This window comes from Cryptotermes secundus, unplaced genomic scaffold (assembly GCF_002891405.2).
Source record: "Cryptotermes secundus unplaced genomic scaffold, Csec_1.0 scaffold528, whole genome shotgun sequence".
NCBI lineage: Eukaryota > Metazoa > Arthropoda > Insecta > Blattodea > Kalotermitidae > Cryptotermes > Cryptotermes secundus.
The window spans coordinates 1,443,076-1,465,228 of record NW_019724748.1 but is presented as its reverse complement, the minus strand read 5'-3'; the positions used below and the strand labels follow the sequence as shown (position 1 = coordinate 1,465,228).

The 22,153-nt window shown below is 38.0% G+C and overlaps 1 protein-coding gene across 5 annotated transcripts in view; it reads right to left on the bottom strand.

The window, feature by feature from the left end:
- LOC111862876 (helicase domino) overlaps positions 1–22,153 on the bottom strand; it is a 201,996-nt gene that overhangs the window by 6,205 nt on the left and 173,638 nt on the right. For 4 of the 5 annotated variants that reach the window (XM_023848643.2, XM_023848644.2, XM_023848646.2 and 1 more), the window contains 3 exons: positions 21,964–22,089; positions 12,508–12,669; positions 11,509–11,676 (listed from right to left, as the gene is read on the bottom strand). In XM_023848643.2, the coding sequence (XP_023704411.1) occupies positions 11,509–11,676; positions 12,508–12,669; positions 21,964–22,089 (456 nt within the window). The remainder of the gene's footprint in view (positions 1–11,508; positions 11,677–12,507; positions 12,670–21,963; positions 22,090–22,153) is intronic. The other variant, XM_023848647.2, reaches the window with a different exon arrangement.

Genomic DNA, 22,153 nt, shown 5'->3' with positions numbered 1-22,153 from the left:
TTATATAAGAAACAGAAAAAATCATAATTTATATACGATACATAAATGATGGTGCTCTGGATTACAGGGGTTTTTGGACTTTGTCCATTGCCTGGTATTCTAGAAACACAAACACAATATTTTGTCTCATATAGCATGTTTAACCTTTAAGAGCCGAGCGACACCATATGGCATCATTAAAATGAAGTCAAGGGGACGAATGACGCCTTATGTCATCGCGCAGTCCACGCGTGCGGCCGGCTTTTTAAAATCTAATTTTAAGTTATAAATTCTTGTTCTACTTACATGATTTTTGGACACCAGCTTTATAAGTTGTCTGTCTTCCCACCTGCGTCATCTAACGGAATGTTGCCTTCGTGTGGAATTCTTGGAATCATCCGGAAATGCAGAGACCGACGTCACACTTCACGCACTTTGTCCGGACGGTTCTTCGTTTCCCACGTGAAAAGCACACACGACACCTAAATTGCGAAGTAGAGGAAGTCGGCCAGTGATGTGGTTTGGCCTCCTCTAATCGAGATATCTCCAATGAAACGGCAGGGGTCCGACCCCTGGTCCATTGAGGTTGAGATGGACCCCTTCCAGCATGTTCCGCACAAGAGCGAGACAAAATTCTCTGTGTGACAACAGGATGTAACTGTTCAGATCCAGGAGATGGAAAAATAGTTTATTTGTCCATTTCCAGGTTCGACGACAGATGCTATAACTGTTTGCCACAGTTTGCCCACAGCTCCACCTGAATAATTATTCACACTCCTCTTGCCATGCTGGTGTGGTGGTCCCCAGGTTGCCGACCAAGATGATGGTTCTTCGTCAAAATCAATTTCTGATTCACTTTCCTCAACGCCACTCTCAGAACTGTCTTTACAACAATCTGATTCGGAGTCATTTATGAGCTGAAATATGTCCCAGTCTTCTAAAAGAGACCACGCAATGGTTGGTTGCTTTACAACTTCGCAGAATGCTAACCTTGAGTGTTCTGATGTGGTGGGCTGTTATACGGACGCTAACCTTGAGAGTTCTTATACAGTAGCCTACCAGGTCAGAACAGAACACTCGTTGTGTAGCTATAAGCAATAATATAAACAATCAGGGTTCTTATAAACGGATACGCGCCCACATCTCTGCATACCAAAAGAACGTACGTGAATAAACATTGATATAGGCTAGCCTAAATCAGGGGTAGCTAAGATTTCGCTGTGTTGCCACATCAGCCGCATTCATACTTGCAACAACTGTATGAATTCTTGTAGACAGACGACAAATTGGGGCATATTTCAGTTGGAATCAGTCTAAAAAATTTTACATATTTTATAAAGTCTGTAAATTACAATATCGGATTCTATATTCTTTCTAGAAACAAGCAGCGTTTATTTGGTTCGTTTATCATAAAAATTGTAGAAATCACAGCAATTTTAGTAAATGATTACAATTTTTATTGCTTTATAATCGAGGGCATTTAAATTAAATCAGTCCCGCAGCCATTACCGGAATTTAAAGGGCCATCTCTTAAGGTTAACCGATCCCATTAGCCAGTCCAGTTTGGATATTTCTCCCATTTGGATCCCCCTCATCAATAATGAGGTTAGCAACTCACCGCAATGATCAGTGTGATCTGATTCTTCGTGGGTTTCTATAAGATTTTATTCCCAGGGTTTCAGCTACTCATAGGCAAACAATGGTTTCACAACATGAAGTTCTCAAATTAGTCCTATGTTTCTGTTTTCATTGACTTGGTTTGTTGCATAAAATTTCCATCTCCTTTTCTATCTTGGTTTCAGGTCTGTGCAAGCTTTGTTGCAGATTTTATTGAGCACTTTTCCTGTTACCTCCCACTGACAAAGCCTGATCTCAGGTGCTTATATAGCTATAGTTCTACTGACATAAGTTGTCCAGGTGAGGAAGTTGCTCAGTGAGAGTTATGGTCAGACAAGAGAGATACAGGAGTGACAGAGTCAGTGAGACAGTACTGTGCCCAGGAATCGTGAATTCTAGTAGAGGTTAACACATGGAACAGAGCCATCATGAGAGACATGGCGGATTTCCAGTCCATGAAATCCCACTTCGACACCAATAACATGTTCTATTACTCATTCTATCGCAAATCCGAAAAACCTATGAGGGCAGTGATACGTCACCTACCACACAACACCCCTGCAGAAGACATATCTGACAGGCTGGTGAGCCTCGGATTTGATGTTATTAGTGTCAAGCAGATGACAACTACCCATCGGTCACCCTCCAATGGATCAACAACCATCAACCTCCCCCTCTTCCTAATAACCTTGCCGAGGACAGAAAAATCCCAAGAAATTTTCCGACTGTAAAGTCTCTGCCACATCACGATCAGGGAGGAGGCATATAGAGGCCAGAATAGTCTTATGCAATGCCATAACTGCCAGCAGTTCAGCCACATCTGGGCAAACTTCAAGCAACCTCTCCGCTGCTTGTGGTGCGGAGGTCACATGTTGCTACTGTCAGTTGGCAGAAGGAGAAAAACCCCATTCCACAAATTATCGTGGCTGCAGAGAAGCGAAGGAGATGCAGAAAAAGAAATCGCAGAGGGCATCCAGAGCTACAACAGGAAGGGTGTTCTCTTCAAACCTCACCACTCCATGTGTGTCCTTCGCGGCGGCGCTCCGAAGTAAGACAGAGGAACAACGGCAGCCTCAGACACATCAGGTGGCAGTGGCAGGTCCCGCCACAATGGAACACACGGTCCCTGTGGCCTTACCCAAAACGAACAGCAGACAACAGGTCAGTCAGTTCCGGCACTAAATATAAACAGTTTGCCTCTGAACAAAATTTTGAAAATAATAGTAATGGTAGTAGTACAGCAGATTATGACAGAGTCTAATGGTGCTGTGCCAAAGGAGGCTAAACTATTGGCCATTACAAAAATTGTCTTAAATCTCAGAGAGCAAAATGGCCACTAGAATTCATAGGCCCTTCAAAGTCATAGCATTTAATGTGACTGGCATTGCGGGGCAGCGCTATGAGCTCAGTAAACAGATACAAGACCTGCATGTAGATGTCGCTCTGTTTTCAGAGACACATCTGAAACCTCATGAGAGGTTCTTTATTCCAAATTATCGCTTTTATTGAACCGATTGCTACCCAGGCAGAAATGGTGGAACTGCTGTTGCAGTTAGAAAAGGCATTCCCCACAACCATGTAGACTTACCACCTCTTGTCTCAGTGGAAGTGACAGGGGTCTGCATTGATTGATTGATAATAGTGAAGTTCTACTTGCAGCCATTTATAAATCTGCAGGCCATGCCTCGAATGATGTTGACATCACTGAGCTCTTAAGCTTTAGACGAAAATCTATTCTAGCAGGTGATCTGAATGCTAAGCACCCATTTTGGAATAGTGAGTTTCAAACTCTTCAGGCGAGAAACTCATGGAATTACAGTAAAACTTGGTTATAGCAACATTGGTTTCTGCGACACCTTGTCTACTGCGTCAAATATTCAATGGTACGAACTAATTCCTCATAAAGCAACTGTTTTTATACCTTGCTTAGTACAACATGCACAAATGCATCAACCTCGTATGTAACGTCATTTTCATTCGTGAATTTCTCTGATATGGACATTTAACGTAATTTAGAAAGTGTGTATTGGGCAAGTAACAGGAAACAGATGAAGATAACTGATTACTGTACTCGTATCTAGGTACAGTAAGGCACAACAATTGATGTAATCTACTGTAATTTGGTGAGTAGGCCTACCTTTAATATACAGTATTAGTGCGGTGTGTATTGTCAGTGAAAAGCGCTGTAATATGTCTTTGATATTAAACATTTGGGCAATTCCACGTTAATGTTACGTTAGTCTGTACTTAACTACGTATTTCACTAAAAAATGCAACATTTTAACTCGGTTTTTGGTAGATTTTTACGTGACTAACATAAGGCTACTGTGGAAGTGCCCATTTCGGTTACAACAACATTCGTTTATAACGACACTATTTTTAGGTCCATTTGATGACGTTATAACCAAGTTCTACTGTATTTGATTTGAATGAATTTGAAATTTCAGCACCACAGTGCCCCAGTCATTATTCCCCTGGGGAAAATGGTGATGTGCTAGATTTTGTGGTCCACCAGAACATCAGAGTGTCGGATGTTACTGTCTCCGATATTTTGGACTCAGATCACCTACCAATAATATTTCACATACTGGATCATGTCAAAATTAGGAATATTTTGAAACCTATTGAGAAATTCACAGATTGGAATAGGTTTCAAAGCCTCGCCTCTGAACTGATATCACCAAAAATCGAAATTAACTCGGGGGTAAAAGCCGATAAAGCGGTGTGGAACTTTGCAGCCTCTATTGCTTCAGCATATAAGTTGTCGACAAGTAAAGTTACACTTTTGGACATACACAACAATCTTCCTGGTCTAGATCATTTGATAAAACATAAGCAGAGACTACAAAAATTGTGGCAGGAAACCAGGGATCCAGCATGTAAAACAGCAGTTGATTGGTTCTTGAAGTCAATTAGGTGAATGACCCATAAAAAGGCACTTGAACAGTGGGAAACAAAGATAGGTAACACTGAAATCACACCTCAGGCTATATGGCCCATTCTGAAATCCCTCCTAAAGATGGATGGACCAAGGGCACCAACTGCTATTCATGGTTTGTCAGGCCTTAAATTTCATCCATCCAAGAAAGCCAACACAACTGCTGACTGTTCAGAGATTCAGTTCACACCACAGCATTTGTGTAATGAAAATTATGAACGGTGGGTGGAGGTCAGAGTTCAAGCTCTACTCGAAGACGTAGACAACAGCGCACCTCAGAGGATAAGACCATGTGACTTACAGAAGTTAATAAATTCTTTGAAATTGAGAAAGACTAGTGGAATTAATGGCATTCCAAATGAATGCCTCAAGCACTCCAAGGCAACCTTTGGTACATCTGCCCCATTTATTCAATCACTGCCTTAAGCTGTCCCATTTTCCAAGTCCTTGGAAGGAAGCAAAAGTCATAACCTTACTGAAACCTGGTAAGGACCACAAATTCCCTCAAAACTTATGTCCAAATTAGCCTCCTGTCCACAACAGGAAAACTACTTGAGAAAGTCATTCTGAAAATATTTGAAAAGCACATTGAAGAAAGAGGCCTACTTAACGCAGGCCAGTTTGGTTTCCGTGCACGTCACAGTACGACAATGCAATGTATGAGGCTAACAGACCACGTGACCCTTAATTTCAACAATAAAATGTCTACAGCTGTGGTGTTCTTGGACATTGAAAAAGCCTTTGATATTACATGGCACTCAGGTTTGCTATATAAGTTGTCAAAATTTTCTATCAGCTTAATCAAGCTTACTGGATCATTTCTTTCACAATGAAAATTCAGTTTCTTTTCTGTTCTTTAGAATACCAGGCAATAAATAAGTCCAGAAACCCAGTAATCCTGAGTGTCAAAAATCAGTCAGAACCCTTCAGAATATATAAATAATCGTGGTCTCAAGGAGCCTTTCTTGGAAAGCAATACTGCTTCCAGTTAGTGAGACAGCACTGAAAAAGCACTGAACCAAGTACATTTGGACTGGTGAAATTTAAAATGTCTTGTTGAACTTAGAACAGCTGAGGCACCTTCCATGATGGGAGCTGACTGTGGTTTGGCAAAAATAAGACAGCATGTATAGAATATATTACAATACACTGTGTATTACAAGGTCACTAAAAGGAGACCCATATATGGAGGAAACTGGCCACTGTTGGACTGCAATTTTCAAGTTTTGTAATAATTCAAGTAAGAAAAATGAACTGCTGAAATTTTATTTAAAGAACTGCTAAAGGTAAAAAAAAAAAAGTGCACTATATACGGTAAATGTAATTCTGATTGCTAATATTATGTAATTAAAAAAAATATGGTGAGTAATTAGCAAAGTAGAGACAATCAAAGCTGTCATTACAGACTAGATTTCTTTATTAAAACACTTATGGAATGTGAGTTGAGGTATGAAGTGTGAAGGTAACAAAGCAAAAGTTATGACAATTAAAAATGAAGGATTCATTAGAGCTCTGAACTTCTTTTATCACTTCTTGTTCCCTTTGAAGAAGCTGTCTCTGATGGTTCAAATGACCAACACTGAAGAGCTAAAAGATAATCCAAGAGCACTGAAAGAACAATTTCTGAAACTGACATCTATGGAAGGCTTGTTTCATGAATTGCAGCTGATGCAAACTGAATAAGGACATATTTATTGTATTTTTATTATCCAGTGATCCATTCGGGTACATAATATTATGTACCCGAATGGATCACTGGATAATAAAAATACAGGCCTACAAAAAAAAAATTTTTTTTTGGTGTCTAGGATTTTAAAACTAATTTTAGTTATATTTAAGGCGCTGAATCTAAATATAAAATCAGTTTTTCTCTACCAGCTCTACTTTTTTAGATCAGCGTTTTTGTAACGTGCAGTTCTACACAAAATGTGCAGTTCTAATTGTATTTTGTGCAGTTCTAAATCTCATATGCAAGGATTGGTTCCTGTATATTTGCCCTATTGTCAGTCTGCTGTCCACTGAGTTCCCCCAAAATCCACTAGATGGCATTGTCTGTCCGGTGTGAAGTGAACTTGAACGCTTCCACTAGAGTTGAGGTTAGTTTATATGTTCTCGCCGTGCAGGGTACATCGAAGTTGGCCTCGGGTGATATTTGTTTATAAAAGTAAAAGAGTTGTTATAAATTTAACCTAAAACGTACTGTGTTGAAGATTGTTGTGTTTGTGTTCCTGAATTGAAATAAAATGAGTTCAAGAAGAAGAAGTTGTATAAATCAACCTGATGTGTTTTGTTACATATGTGGAGAATACACGTTAAAAGAAAACAGAAAAACTGTTAGTGACTTTGTAAAGAAAGCTTATTTTGTATACTTTGGTGTTAGGCTTGGTGATCAGGATAAAACCTGGGCACCGCATCAGGTCTGTAAAACTTGTACAGAACATTTACGACAGTGGACTACCGGGAAAAGAAAAAGTCTGAAATTCGGCGTACCGATGGTTTGGAGAGAACCCAAGAACCACTTCGATGACTGTTATTTCTGCCTAGTAAATATTACTGGAATCAATCGAAACAACCGTAGCAAGTGGACTTATCCTGATTTAGCCTCTGCAAGACGCCCAGTTCCTCACTCAGAGGAAGTACCGATCCCAACGTTTCACCAGCTACCAGAGCTCTGTGAGGATGAGTATTTTCCCTCTAATCACCCTTCTGATTGTAATGAAGGTGACAGTGATTATGAAGGGATGTCGTCAATCCCTCAACGTTTTAACCAGGATGAGTTAAATGACCTCATCAGAGATCTCAACCTGTCAAAAGAAGCTTCTGAATTACTGGCTTCTAGGTTGAACGACAAAAATTTACTGGAACAAGAAACCAAAATTTCCTTTTACCGCACAAGAGAAACGGATCTGCTACCCTTCTTCTCTCAAGATTACAATCTTGTATATTGTCACGAAATTAGAGGACTCTTGGAAAAAATGGCTCTTCCTGAATATTTTCCCGATGATTGGCGCCTATTTATTGACAGCTCAAAGCGAAGTTTGAAATGTGTCCTTCTACACAATGGAAACAAATATGGTTCAATACCAATTGCTCACTCCACGAAAATGAAAGAAGAATATAACACCATAGCTTTGGTCTTAGAGAAGATAAAGTATCATGAACATCAATGGGTGATTTGTGTGGACTTAAAAATGGTAAATTTTCTCCTTGGACAGCAAAGTGGTTACACCAAATATCCCTGCTTTTTGTGCCTCTGGGATAGCAGAGACAAAACACACCACTGGGTTAGAAAAGAATGGCCCAAGAGAGAAAACATGTACGTTGGGGAGAAGAATATCATTAACGATCCCTTAGTTAGACGAGAGAAAATCATCTTTCCTCCACTGCATATCAAGTTGGGCCTTATGAAGCAGTTTGTAAAGGCCCTTGATAAGAACGGATCATGCTTTGCATATATAGAAATGAAAATGCCTCAGTTGAGTACGGAAAAAATTGAAGCAGGAATATTTGACGGCCCACAAATAAGACAACTCATTAAGGATCCTGCCTTCGCAAATTCGATGAACGAGGCTGAGCGAAAAGCCTGGACTTCATTTGTTGCAGTTGTCGAAAATTTTCTGGGCAAACACAAAGCTGAAAACTATGTTGAACTGGTAAACGAGATGCTTAACAGTTTCAAATCCCTTGGCTGTAACATGAGCATTAAGGTGCACTATTTACACAGTCACTTAGATAGTTTTCCTGAAAATTTAGGAGACACCAGTGAGGAACAAGGTGAAAGATTTCACCAGGATATTAAAACTATGGAGGACCGCTACCAAGGAAGATGGGATACACACATGATGGCAGATTACTGCTGGAGTTTAAAAAGGGACTGTTCTAAAATACATTCAAGAAAGTCACGAAAAAGAAGCTTCCGTAGTGTTCCGTGACTATAGTTGGTTTGACTGTTATATATAGTCGATGATTTTTTCCTCTATCTTTGTATTTAATATAATAAAATAAAAATATAATTATAATATAGTAATAAAAATTCCATGTTGAGTTTTTTTATTTGATCCACTGATTTAACTTAAAATAGTGTAACGTATATTTCACCAAAATGTTATATCTTAAAAATTTGAGCTCCTAGGCAAAAACTAATGCCATATTTGAATTCAGGGCATCAAATTCATATGAAATCAGCTCCAAATACCCCGGCACCAAAACAGCTGTTGGCCATCCAATGATTCATTGGATATAGAAATTGTCAGAAGATTACACTGATATAACATAAGTTTACAGCCGATAGGGAGAAAATAATTGGGAATGGAACTGAAGCAATAAAGCAGAGATTTATGAACATGGCTACAGATGACAAATTAAAAGCAATGTCACTGTTCGATACATTTACTTGGCCAAAAACTTCCTCAGAGGGGTGTGGTAACAGAGAAATAATTATTCTTGTGCCTCACTGAATGGACCTTCTGCAAAACAGCAGCAAAAGAGACAAAATGAATGTAACTTACAAGGTGTCAGATGAGTGGTACGAGTTCAAAATTTGTGCTCAAAACTGTGTTTGAAGGCTTCATTGACAAAAGCAGTGTCACACAGTGATAATTTTTCCAATTCTGACAAAACTGCTCAAAACAGTCTCAATTTAACCTGCATCCACATCTAGCTGTGACTTCAGCCAAAAGGACTTAATTAAACATAAACTAAAATCATTATTGAAAAGTTAAAGTTAAGATGTCTGGATGATGGTAAACTTAAATCGGTCCCCTTATCATAGTTTAATCCTGCAAAAATTGCAAGAAATGTTCAAGGTCATAAAAATGATGCCTCTGGAAGTGGTATGTTAGTACCTAAGAAGAAATAAACACCAGATTTCATCAAATTATTGCTTGTCCATGGTCTTGTGTCACTGCTAACATGTGGTCATGTTCATTACAATGTTGACTGATGTACATACCAATATTTCGTGTAATGTACTTGGATGAATATTTATAATTACATCTGGAAAAAATAAAAATAAAGACACAGGTCAACGAAAGTGTAAATAATTAACATTTAATTTCTGGCACTGAGGGCTTTTTCTTTCCTTGCTTGCCAACCTGAGGGCCTCTAACCCTTCTGGTCCGGGGGCATTTAAATCGTTTTTGCACTCCAATGCCAGTGGATATTTAAATAATTAATTCGGAGAATGCAGCACTTAACGTAAAGCGTAATAAACGGGGGAAAACTGGAGTTTTGTTTTTCAGATTTTCACACAACGTCCAGAGAAGTATATAGAATTAGAGTACTGATCCACACTACTTTAAAATTATTTTTGGGCCAGTAACCATATAAAAATTATGAACAATAGTATCATATTACCTTAAAAATTCAGCTGTGTGTGGTAGTCGCGGAAACCCTCAATGCTGCCCTCATTTCCAACAGCTTCAATGAAGGCATTACCATCTAATTCGTTTTCAATGTCAAAATCCAAATGTGACAGACTTTGTTCGGAATCGCTTTCAACAAAGTCCTCGTCACTCAACACAACTGAACGTCTCTTGCTTGTCCCAGCCATGGCTGCTACATGCAGACTTCATTAGCTTTGTGGACCAAAGGCAACCTCAAGGAATGCAAACAAGGCATTTGTTGATCATACCCAACATCAGTCATATCAGAGGCCAACGTCACGTATCTTTCTTGTTAGGTTTTCTACACGTGGTTTGTCATTCGGTTCAAGAGGCAGCACTCGTCACTGACTGAATGGAAATCGATTTTTTCTTCGATCAACACATAGAGAGATCACAGACTATGCTTCGACTAACACGCAAGGAGATTACAGACTATAAACCTAGCATATTTAGTTCTTAACTACTCCAAGAGATGGAGATAGATTTGTACGGCAATACTGCACCCTAGACGGCGAGCTAAAAAACTTCTTCAGACTTCAAATGTATAAAAAACCCCCCAAGAAGTTCAAAGTGGGATAACGAATATACAAAATGATAGACAGAAATTTCCTCTTTAATTTCATTGCAGAAGTATTATTTTATATGAAAAGCAGCACAAGACGCATGACGTCGCCCGGCAAGATGTGGCATTTAAATGCTGACGTGCTATGTACGTCGCCCGGCACTGGGTGGCTCAAGTGCCAACAGTGTTCAGCTGACAACTGAGATATTTACCTGACTGGTGGGAAAGCATAAAATTTTTCAACCCTTCACCATACCTATACTTGCTGTCAACAATGAGCTCCATCTTCCAAGTTAATATGTGGCATCAGCCCACATAACAGCTGCCTGAAAGAATTAAAAAATGCAGGAACCACTACTTAAGTGCATTCACATCTGGGACCTTGCTCACTCAGCTTTAACAACTGAAATTCTGAATTAGGAAAACATACAAACTCCACTGTATGGCCATATGAGTCTTACGTTACCTAGAAGTAACACGCCACTGCATTGCAATATTATAAATTTTGACACATTTCAGTGCATACTTCAATATAAATAGTTATAAAGCATTTACGTGTATAAATATGGTCCACTGTTCTCCTCGAGTAATTACCCACCAGACTTTTCACACACACAGAACTTCTGGGAATATCTACCACATCAATGATGGGACTTCATTTAAATCCCTATGTACAGAAATTTTTGGACCAGGAATGCCATTACTTCTTTCATTCTGTAGTTGAAAATGGTATCTTCTTTAATGACAGGACTTTTGTGACTGCATTAATTACACCATAACAGGCATAACCATAATTTTAGGCTTCTTCAGAATGAGTTTACTTGCACATACACTATATTCAGGATGAAAATTTCATCACACATATCCTTGAAATGTTACAAAAATACTCAATTATATCCTTAATAACTTGGTCATAATCTTCCAAAATGTTACAGTGTTTCCAGATTCTCCATCCTGTTGTAGACAATGAAAAGAAACATTATATATAACATTTTACCAGATTATACAATGCAAATTCAAAACCTCACCTGTGACAATATAGCATGCTGCTGTGCTGTGGAGACAGATGGCGTCACTTTGATGGTGCTGGCAAGAGCTGATGCTAGTGTTGATGCGACACTAACTTGTGGTCTTCCAGCAGAATCAATTGTTACATTGGGGACAGATGTCCGCACTCCTGGTGAAGCAGTAACCACCTGCAATGACAATTTTATGAATTCACAAATACAAAACACTGGAATCCCAATGTTCTCTGTCTGAATATGGGATGAACTCAATTTGTTTCATAAAATTTCAACAATATGGACTTCCAGTGACTGTAAAGTATCCAACACAAATTCCAAGTGTTGTTTGTTGTACTTGTATTAACACAGTACTTGTAATCTCTTAATAAAATAGATTTTGTATTCATAGTCAGCTCATGTTTTGTGTGATTATGTTAACGTCTTTCTCTGACAAAACTAGGTTCAATAACAGTTGCAAACAAGCATTTTTACATCTATATAACAATTTCAATACATAAAATGATTTGCACTGAATCCATTGGATTATTACATTTTTTATAAAAAAGATTTTGTACCTAAACATTTTATGATACGATAAAAAATCGTAAAAACATATGTGGAAAATACTTTTCCATTTTCATAATTCTGAAATATAGGCTGTTCACTGATATCTCTAATCTCCCTTCAAGATATTTCCTTATGGTGATAAGTATTCCACATACAAAACAGCAAGCGAAATATCAGAACCAATTGGTCAATATTGCATTTCAATGAAGTGACAAGGTGTAACACCACCAATATTCACCCAGTCAGGGTAAAACACTTCAGTGTGTATAACTGACATATCAAGGCTGATGTCAGTAGACATTTCCAAATTCAAACTATTTTCCCATCTTATAATTTAAATTTAAAAATTCAAAATCTGTTTGGCACCTCCAGTACAGCATACTCATGTGACACTGGTCAATGAATTAAACGTCACCTCGATGCTGGTGAATGATGTGCATGTGTTTTGCATCTCACCTGTATGGCTTGTTTGAGAGACGGCTGTGTGCTGGACACAGGAATAACCCGCGTCTGCAAGGTCTGGCCAGGTGCAGACACTTGTGGTGCTTTAGTAAGCACTGCATGTGATATCACCTGACTCCCTGATGCTGCTTGGGACACAGCCTGACCACCTGACACCTAAATCATCAGTTCAACTATCAGCTTTAACAACTGTTCTGTACCATGAACCATGAAGTATTAAAGCGAAGCCTGGGAGATCATGACACTACAGATATAATGACTAACTTTTCTGGGTAAAAGAGGTCCAACCTTTTCAGCAGCATGGCAAGCAAGATCAGAATACCACTGTACCTGTTCTTTGCACAAAGGACATAAACTGAACATGTAAGACGTGAAAGTGTCTGCCCATGTCTGGATAATGACTCATCCATGTGAGGGTTGTGTAAAGAGCCTAAGTTGACAATATGAGATTTAAAAGTTGTATAAATAGCATGAGTTGACTGTGTGATGTATATAACTTTAGGTGTAACCACTGCTGTTACTGCTGCTTTTAGATAGTCTTTGTATTTATATGACATGTTCCATATTCTACAGTCATTTCACTAACTTTGGATCTATGGAAATGGAATGTAAATGTAAATGTCTCATGCATGAAACTACCGAGTGCATTTTAACATTTAAATGCTGGGCTTTTTAAATAGTCATAGGGTGGGCTGTAAGGAGTTTATTTAAGTGCCCGTTCCTGTTTGGTGTTTAAATAATTTTAAACAATTTATTAAAAATGCTTATCTAATATGATAAACGAATGGAAGTAACTTTGTTTTTACCAGCAAAGAACATAGAGTCATAAGGTAAGATTTGGAAATGTTTATATGAAAAAGTTATACTTGTTTTTTTTTCTAATTTTGATGTGTACTGTACAAAAGAGATTCTTGCTTCTTGACAAAGTGATTCTGCATTATAAGATCATTCATTCTTGTGACACCTGACATACTTCCACTGTCTCTGGTGTTGCAAAACAGCTGGAAAGACTAAAAACCTTGTTCTGTTATTCTGCTTGTAAGGTTCACATTTTTGCTACTCTCTTCAGATATTCAACTCTGTTGACTAGGGGTACAGAAAAGTGAAAGTATGGGCATTCAGGAGAGACTGGAGATAAATTGTACACCAGTGCCAAGCCCTTCCACTGCAGCTGCAAGAAAATATTGCCCATTCTATGGTCACAATCAAACATTTGTGATGCAATTAAGATCTAAAAGTTTGTGACGATGGTACATTGCTACAAGTATCATGTTTTTGGACATTATCCATCGTCTTGTCTATATTTAAAAAACGATCCTGTTTATTTTTCAAAACACAACATTTCAGAGACCGGACTCTGTCATTGTCCTCAGGTAAAACATATTCAGTTTGGCCCAGTAGACAGAGCTAGTCCCTATCCAGACCAGAGATAGGGACTAGCTCTATGTATTGGGCCCAACTGAGTAGGTTTTACCTGAGAACGGAGACACAATCCAGAGATTTTGATGGATTTACATATTTTCAGTCCTTCTGATTACAAAAAAGTGGTTTTTGGTATGCTGTCTGCATGTGCACCTCTCCAATGCCTGAACTGGTATAGAGTTTTATTCATATTTGGTATGTAAGAGTTTATCCATCTTAGGTTGATGCCTGTGAATTCAAACATTCCAGCTCCAAAATTAGGGGGCCCTTCAAATGTGCCCCAAAACACAATATGGCAGTTTTCTTGAAAATGGCTGAAATGATTTTCATGAAATTTCAGCAATTTATTGAAACCACATCCCTAAACAACCCCACATGTTGGTATCTTCAGGAAAGTAACAGTACATGAACTAGGGGCCCAACAGCAAAATATTAATTTCCTGAAACCTGGCATTACCAGCCAGATTTTATTACTGTTCAGCATTCAGCAATCAGCAACAAGTCTACTATGTAACAGCTGAGGCAATTTCCAAAGTAGTCAGGGTCAACCGTTAAGTGAGAAAGTAAGTGCAAGGTCTTTTCATCAATTTCTCATTTGCAATTTTGCATTTCTCATAGCTGTGGTGTTCTATATAGCTGATGCAGATATTGTGACAATTAAAATTCTTCTTCACAAATTAAGTTTGCAAAGTCACTAATTTAAATCTTCTATGGGACATATCTCTGAAATATATTCAATTCCTTTGCTTATAAAATTACTTTTATTTATATACTGCAAGAACAGTGGTAGGACATAGAAAGTGAAAGGCGAGTAAAGTCTTTAAGTAGAGGAATAAAAGTTATTTCAGAACTATATATCTCATAAAACTTTTGAGTGAGTGACATTATAAATATATTATTATGAAAAGTAAATTAATTTTAATTGTCACACTATAAGATTTTCTTCAACAATACATGATCATAGCTAATGAGACATGAAAAACTGCACGGAAGCACTGAGAAAATATACATACATCAACCTGGAAAGCACTTTCCCATTCCTATAATTGTTTCAAATTGAAATAAATTGTAAATCAAATGACTTGATCAGAAAGTTTCAAATGAAATGGACATACTATAACCTATTTTCTGAGACAGTCTATGAGACTCACCAATTAGACTGTTAGTGTGTTGCCTTATGATCAAAATTGGAAACTTAGTACTCGATGATTTATTTCACAAAATATGAACACAAAAACTGAGGTTACTGGCTCTTGAATGGAATTGAGGAAGAGAAGGTAGGGAGAAGTTGAATCCAGAAAATTTTCAATAAAAGATTACTGCTTTAATTCATGTTATCTTTACAGCATTCACTCCGTTTGTAAAATCATTACTTCAAAAAGGAATGAATGACTTTCTTAGTCCAAGATGAGATTCAGGACAAATTATGAGAAACTAAATGAAAAGTTTCCATACTACACAAATTTTACTAACCGTAATCACAATTTATAACACCAGCCACTTTTTCATAATGCACACTTAAGTGTACTGCATAGTCTTTAGATATCAGATGTCAATGACATATAGAGAAAAGTGTAGGATGCAGTCAGGGTAGAATGAGAAAGAGACAGATCTTCTTAAAAAGCTGATTTGCATTGTTACCAAAAAGTGACAATCTTGATAAATTGAACAGTACGCATGCTACTCCACAAATCAAAAGCAGTCATCTGAAAATTCAAGGATTTTGAGACAAAAAATCATTGTCTGAATTGAGAGATGTATCATCTCAACTAATCTAAAAAATCTGAGACTCACAAAAACCTGATAATTATAGTAAACATTTTTATCTCTTGAAAGCTTTTTTAAATGACACCAGGCCTGACCTTACAGCAATTTAAATGACAGCTTAAATGCCAAGGGATGGATAGGGGACAAGTCACATCTTATGCTCACAGACACCAGGGCATCAGTGACGATAGCCAGGTGGGACATCACTGCAAGACTGCCTGGGAGGAACCTGACTAGGCTATACATCCTGCAGATGGAGTCTTGGCAGATCCTCCCCATCCTGATATAAGTGCCAGCAAAGATGATACTGGGACAACACCCAATGATAACATGGGTGTTCATCACCAAAATCACCCACAAGTTCATCCTGGGGTCGGATGTCTCATGCCCATACGAGGCATCTGTGGAATTGGGGCACCATGTGCTATGATTGGGTGATCAGGGTATGATTGTATTCATCCCCTTGTGTGAAAAGAAGCAGTGAGGTGGTAGTGACTCAGCGTGGAACAGTTGTGACGGGCATGACAGAAAGACTCCCTGGAGGTGGTGGATAGCCTTACATGGGCCAGTTCCAGTGCCACCCAACAATCAGGAATTCCCATGATAAGGATGTCATTTCAACCCAGAAGGGAGGTACCTGTTAATATGCCTGGAAATTACCAGCAGGAGCATATTAATGGAGGTATGCCCCTAGAGGACCATGCTGGGCAGAACATACTGCCCAAAGGAGGGAGCAACTGGAAGATGACAGCCTTGGACTAATTCCATGAAGAATGAATCCTGGATGACATCCAAAGCAGGGCAAGTGTTGAAGCCAATGTGGCACTGTGGCGACATTCATCAGGGTGGCCACAGATGTGGCAAAGAGGCCCCCTTGGAGTGGAAGGCATGGGAGTATGTCTGTAGGCTGATGCCTAAAAGTCAGAACTGTGGAGTCAGAGAAGCACCATAAAGGCATCTGCTGCTACACAACAGCTTGTTAGAACAAGTTGCTGTGGCAACCAATACATACACGGCAGCAGAGGAACTGATGGGGGCCATGATTTTTAATCAGTCTAAGAGAAAGCTATATAAACAGAGCCAGACAGATCCAGTTTGCGACGGCCAGAAGCAATTTACCCGACTGACCTCAATGGAGGAATGGTCATTGTTGCATGACTCCCAGTCGTGAGAAAATAAAACATGGTCATGAGTCCCGCGGGGCTCAGAAACCAAGAATGACTGTGGTGGTGAAGCCCAGGAGACATTTACCTGACCTGACCCAACCCAACCCAGTCTGGAGCAGGGCTAGCAAAGGCTAATAGCATATTACTGCTGTGCTTTGAGTAGTCACAAAAAGACCAACCTCTCCTCTCAATGAAGAACATTCCCTATTTAAAAACACATGTCTTGGAAAGAACAAAAATACAGTAATCGATCCTGAAACCAAGAATAACTGTGCTGGTGAAGGCCAACAGCAAATTAGTTATCCACTCTGCCCACACTATTGCTGTCAAGCATGGAAATATCAGGGACAGTCCCTATTACTGGAGGCTGTAACCAAACAGTCAATATGTGGACATATAGAAGACTTGTAATTAATTACAGATTGGGAATAGTAGTAAAATCATTGTAATTAGTTGTACTTAAGTATCCAATACATTCAATTATCAATCTCACCCTGTGCCTAGCCACTAAACCAGGCATGTCAAACTCAACTTGTACAGAGGGCCACCTCAGCCCCATAAATAATAGTCCAGGGCCGCACTTCAAAACAGAAATATACATTAGATTTTGATACAAGGAAATTTAATTCTATTTATTATTTAGGAATAATTTCAATATAATTACCTAAAGTCACATACCTTACAGTTTTAGAAAGCAAGAGAATGCCATTTTTGACAAGTATCAAACAGCTTTTCAATATGTAAAAAGAGAGATTACACAAGAAATTATGTTAGAAATAGCAAAACATTTAATTTCCTGCAGCCTGCTAATTTATGTCTGCGTGAGACTTCTTGTCTTCTGGTCTGTTGGAAAATTTGTCTTCACAAAAAATATTTCTACTAAAATTTTAATATTGATTTTAATATCAATTAGCTCTAAAAGTTGACAGGCCGCACTTTGTGGCTATGGGCGCTGCATGTTTGACACGGCTGCACCAAACTATGACAATACTGTTTCCATCTTTAAGGCAAAAGTAAGCTGTGGAAGCACTCTTCAGCCCTGAAGGTGGAAGAAATTTGTTCCTCTGAAACGGCAATAAACTTCCATCACATTACAAGGCATAACATTTCAGAAAACAGCTGAGAAACTCAAATTTCACAAGTTCACAAGTTCTTGTTATTTTGGAGGAAGAACTAACTTCAGAACAAATTCTGTATACATTACATTTGTTGGATATAATTTTAAAGTTTCATGCTGTAAATGTTAAAAAAATTAATATTCCATCCATTAGTTATTGCTGTCAAACTGAAAGCTAAATGAAAATTTTGTACATTCACTATTTTGTTTCTATATTCCACATAGAAATCAAGAGCTGCACAATTTTAAAACATCTATTATCACATATCACATCTATACCCTATATTACATGCAGCCAGTATCATTCCCACTCCTTCAATCTGCGTGTCTGACATATTATTAGATGTGTGTGAGAATGAACTTTTTTATTTTGAAAAGAGACAAAGATGAGAATTTGCAAAAATTTTAAGAATTAAGATGATAATAAGTCTCTCTAGTGGACCAATTTCTTGATTGTAATAATTCAGAACAGTAGGCACTTTTTCGGTGTGCTGCCATTATGACTCTGCACTAGGAAACATATGCACAGAAAAAGCAATTTTATGAATTAATTTCATGCTCTTACTACAAACACGTGAAAGAAAATACATATTAGAAATTTAGTTACACGTGACATTTATTGAATTAGTTTCCATCTTCATGTTATTAGCCTTCACTCAACTTCACTGGCCTCATTCTGTTCACCAATTCTATTGTCTGTCTCATATTTCCTGCTCACACTATCATGTTCACTGTCAACAGTCCAAGCTTCTTCCTCATCCTGCCTTCCATCCATTTCATTAGATAAGCATCATTCCTCATCACCAAAACCCAAGAAGTTCCAGACACAGCCATATGCAGGGAAGATTATGCTGACTCTCTTTTGGGACAAACAAGGCATACTCTTGGAGCACTACACATCTTGGGGGAACACTATCACCAGTGCCTCATATTCAGACCTCTTGAAGAAACATCTTCGACCTGCAGTCAGATCAAAGTGACTTGGACTTTTGACTAGAGGTGTCCCTTTGCAACATGACAATGCTTGGCCCCATACTGCCCGTGCAACAGTTGCAACAATCCAAGACTTGCACTTTGACTGTCTTCCACATCCGCCACACTCACCAGACCTAGCCCCAAGTGATTACCACATGTTTGGGCCACTCAAAGAGGCAATGGGAGGAAAGCAGTTCCATTCTGATGAATGCGTGAGTGGTTGCGCAGACAATCACAAGAATTTTTTTCTAGAGGAATCCATACCCTTTGTAAATGCTGGAGGGCCTCTATTGAACGATATGGAGACTATGTAGAGAAATGATATAGCTGTGTACCGCTTGCATTCAATAAATTAAATTTAAACAAAATTTTAAGGTTTTCATTTGACTCACCCTCGTATATATCAAATTCATGACAGGCAGTTTTGCAATTCATATAAAGGGTAAAAAAGCTCATCTTCCATCTAGGCAAATATGATACTGATTCCTTTTTACATCAAACACTAACACACAAAGTGAAAGCAGTTATCAGAAAATCCCTGCAGTCTGACCCTGAAAAATGAACATGTGAATCAAGGGTGAGAAATTTCTTCCTCCACCTGATCTCAAACATTCAAGACTTACGAGTACACAGGCTTAGTTATTACTGTTATAGTTTAGCATCCTGCTGCATTGAGGCATTATCCTTATTAACAAAGTACCCCTCAATAATGCAACAATATAAAAGACATCAAGAATATATCACTCACTAAAGAAGTATTTTAATACTTTATGATGTTAAAACCATTAAAATGTCAATAGGACACTAGAAATATAGTTTATATATTAAAAGTGATTATCAAAATTTCTAAAATGTCTCTAGTTTTACATATATTTTTTTCAGTTTATGACATGTTTTGGCCGCACATGGCCCATCATCTTTTTGCTTTTGGGGAGACCACTGCACTGTTCACTTGTCCACAGTGCCCCCATGCACAAATATCCAATTACTAGAGAATCAAAACAAACAGAAGAAAACACGATAAAAAACATCCTACAAAAAATGGATACAGCACAAATCTAATTACGAAACCAATACCACATAAACAAAATATACAGGAAGATCCAAACCAGTAAAAAACAAAATGGGCCATTTTTTACATATTGTGGAAGAGAAGTAAGACAAATAACTAAGATATTAAAAAACACGCAACTGAGAATAGCCTTTCATACAAAAAGCACAATCAGCAACACACTGACATCGAAAAATATAACAATAGTGGCTTATATCAAATGAAATGCTTGGATTGTCCTCCGAAATACATTGGTCAAACTGGAAGGACATTTAATTTAATGGATGAGGAACACATTCAAGCCATTAGAAGTAACTGTAGCAAATCTGGATATTCAAACCACATATTATATATGGGACACTCATATGGCAAAATAACGGACATTATGTATGTCATAAGGATTGGAAGGAAAAGCAGACATTTGAAAACACTAGAGAGATATCACATTTACAGAATATACGAGAGCAATTTACACATGAACGACGTGCACATTGACACACACTACCTACAATGATATATAATCAGGAACAACTACACTATGTTTAGTATACAGGAAGACTGCACAAGTGACACATACACAAGAGAAATAAGACACACAAAAACATAAGTACACAGAATCATATTTGATATATGAAAACAACACAAAAAAATTCATGAAAGTGTTTATACTAGTATAGTCATATTAATATACATTATACACTGCAGTACGATATAGCCGCAAAAGAGTGCAATGACAGCAATCTAGTCATGAGATAGAAGTAAACATTGACGTGCATGGGAGCACTGTGGACAAGTGAACAGTGCAGTGGTCTCCCCAAAAACAAAAAGAAAAATCACCTGATGATGGGCCATGTGCAGCCAAAACATGCCGTAAACCGGGAAAAAAAAATGTTAAACTAGAAACATTTTAGGTATTCTGATAATCACTTTTAATGTATAAAATATACTTTTAGTGTCATACTGACATTTTAATGGTTTTAACATCATAAAGTATTAAAATACTTCTTTAGTGAGTGACATATTCTTGATGTCTTTTATATTGTTGCATTATTGAGGGGTACTTTGTTAATAAGGATTAGTTATTACTGATTTCAGGAAATTAAAATGTACAAAGTTCAGGGTAGCTTCCAATGACATACCATTCAGAACAAAATTAATGAAGATTTGAGGCTTTCACGGCGGTGACTATGAAGAAAGCAGGCTTCTGGGATTTGGCACCGTGTATATGTGGTGTTAACCGACGTTTCGGAGGAACGTATCGCCTCCATCTTCAGGGTAGAAGAAAAAGTATAAGTCTTGTCGCTTGCAGATTTCTTATACTTTTTCTTCTACCCTGAAGATGGAGGCGATACGTTCCTCCGAAACGTCGGTTAACACCACATATACACGGTGCCAAATCCCAGAAGCCTGTTTCTTCAAAATTAATGAAAAACTGGTGATCTTATAAGTCTACATTTCTTTTCAAAAAAGTGAGGATAAGAATCTCAATGTTGTTTGCTACAGAGATGTTTTGCAGGATCATTCAACAAATAGCCCCAAGAAGGACCTTATGGAGGAAATGACACTGAGATCACAACAGGCTTTGAAAATGGGAAACAATGAAAAAGGTAAGAATGCTACGCACTGTACTGAATAACTTCAAGATTCAACAAAATTCTACAATGACGAATTACAAGGGTAACTCAATAGGTATAAGTCATTTAGTAATAATGAAAATAAGGGAAAACCTTGGAAATGCTTGTCAAGTATAATGCATAAGACTACTGAAACACATTTCACTATACTTGTAAGATTATAATGTAGAATTAAAAATGTCATTAAAAGTTAGGACAGATGGACTAGGAAAAATGAGCAAATGACACATCTACTGCAACTTACGAAGAGTAAAATTCAAGCCTACGACAAACCACTGTAGTACAATGGGGGAAGAAAGAAAAAATAACACAACTCACATGGGCAATGTGCTGTGGTTGAACATGCTTTATGACTTGTTGGATCTGCTGTACTGTCATAGTAGTTGGCATAGCTTTCTGAGACTGAACAATCAGCTGTGCTTGAACACCTGCTTTCCCACCCACCTGAAAATGCAGAAATTGCAACTGCAATGAGAATAAATTATAAATCTATCTTATAGCCCTAATA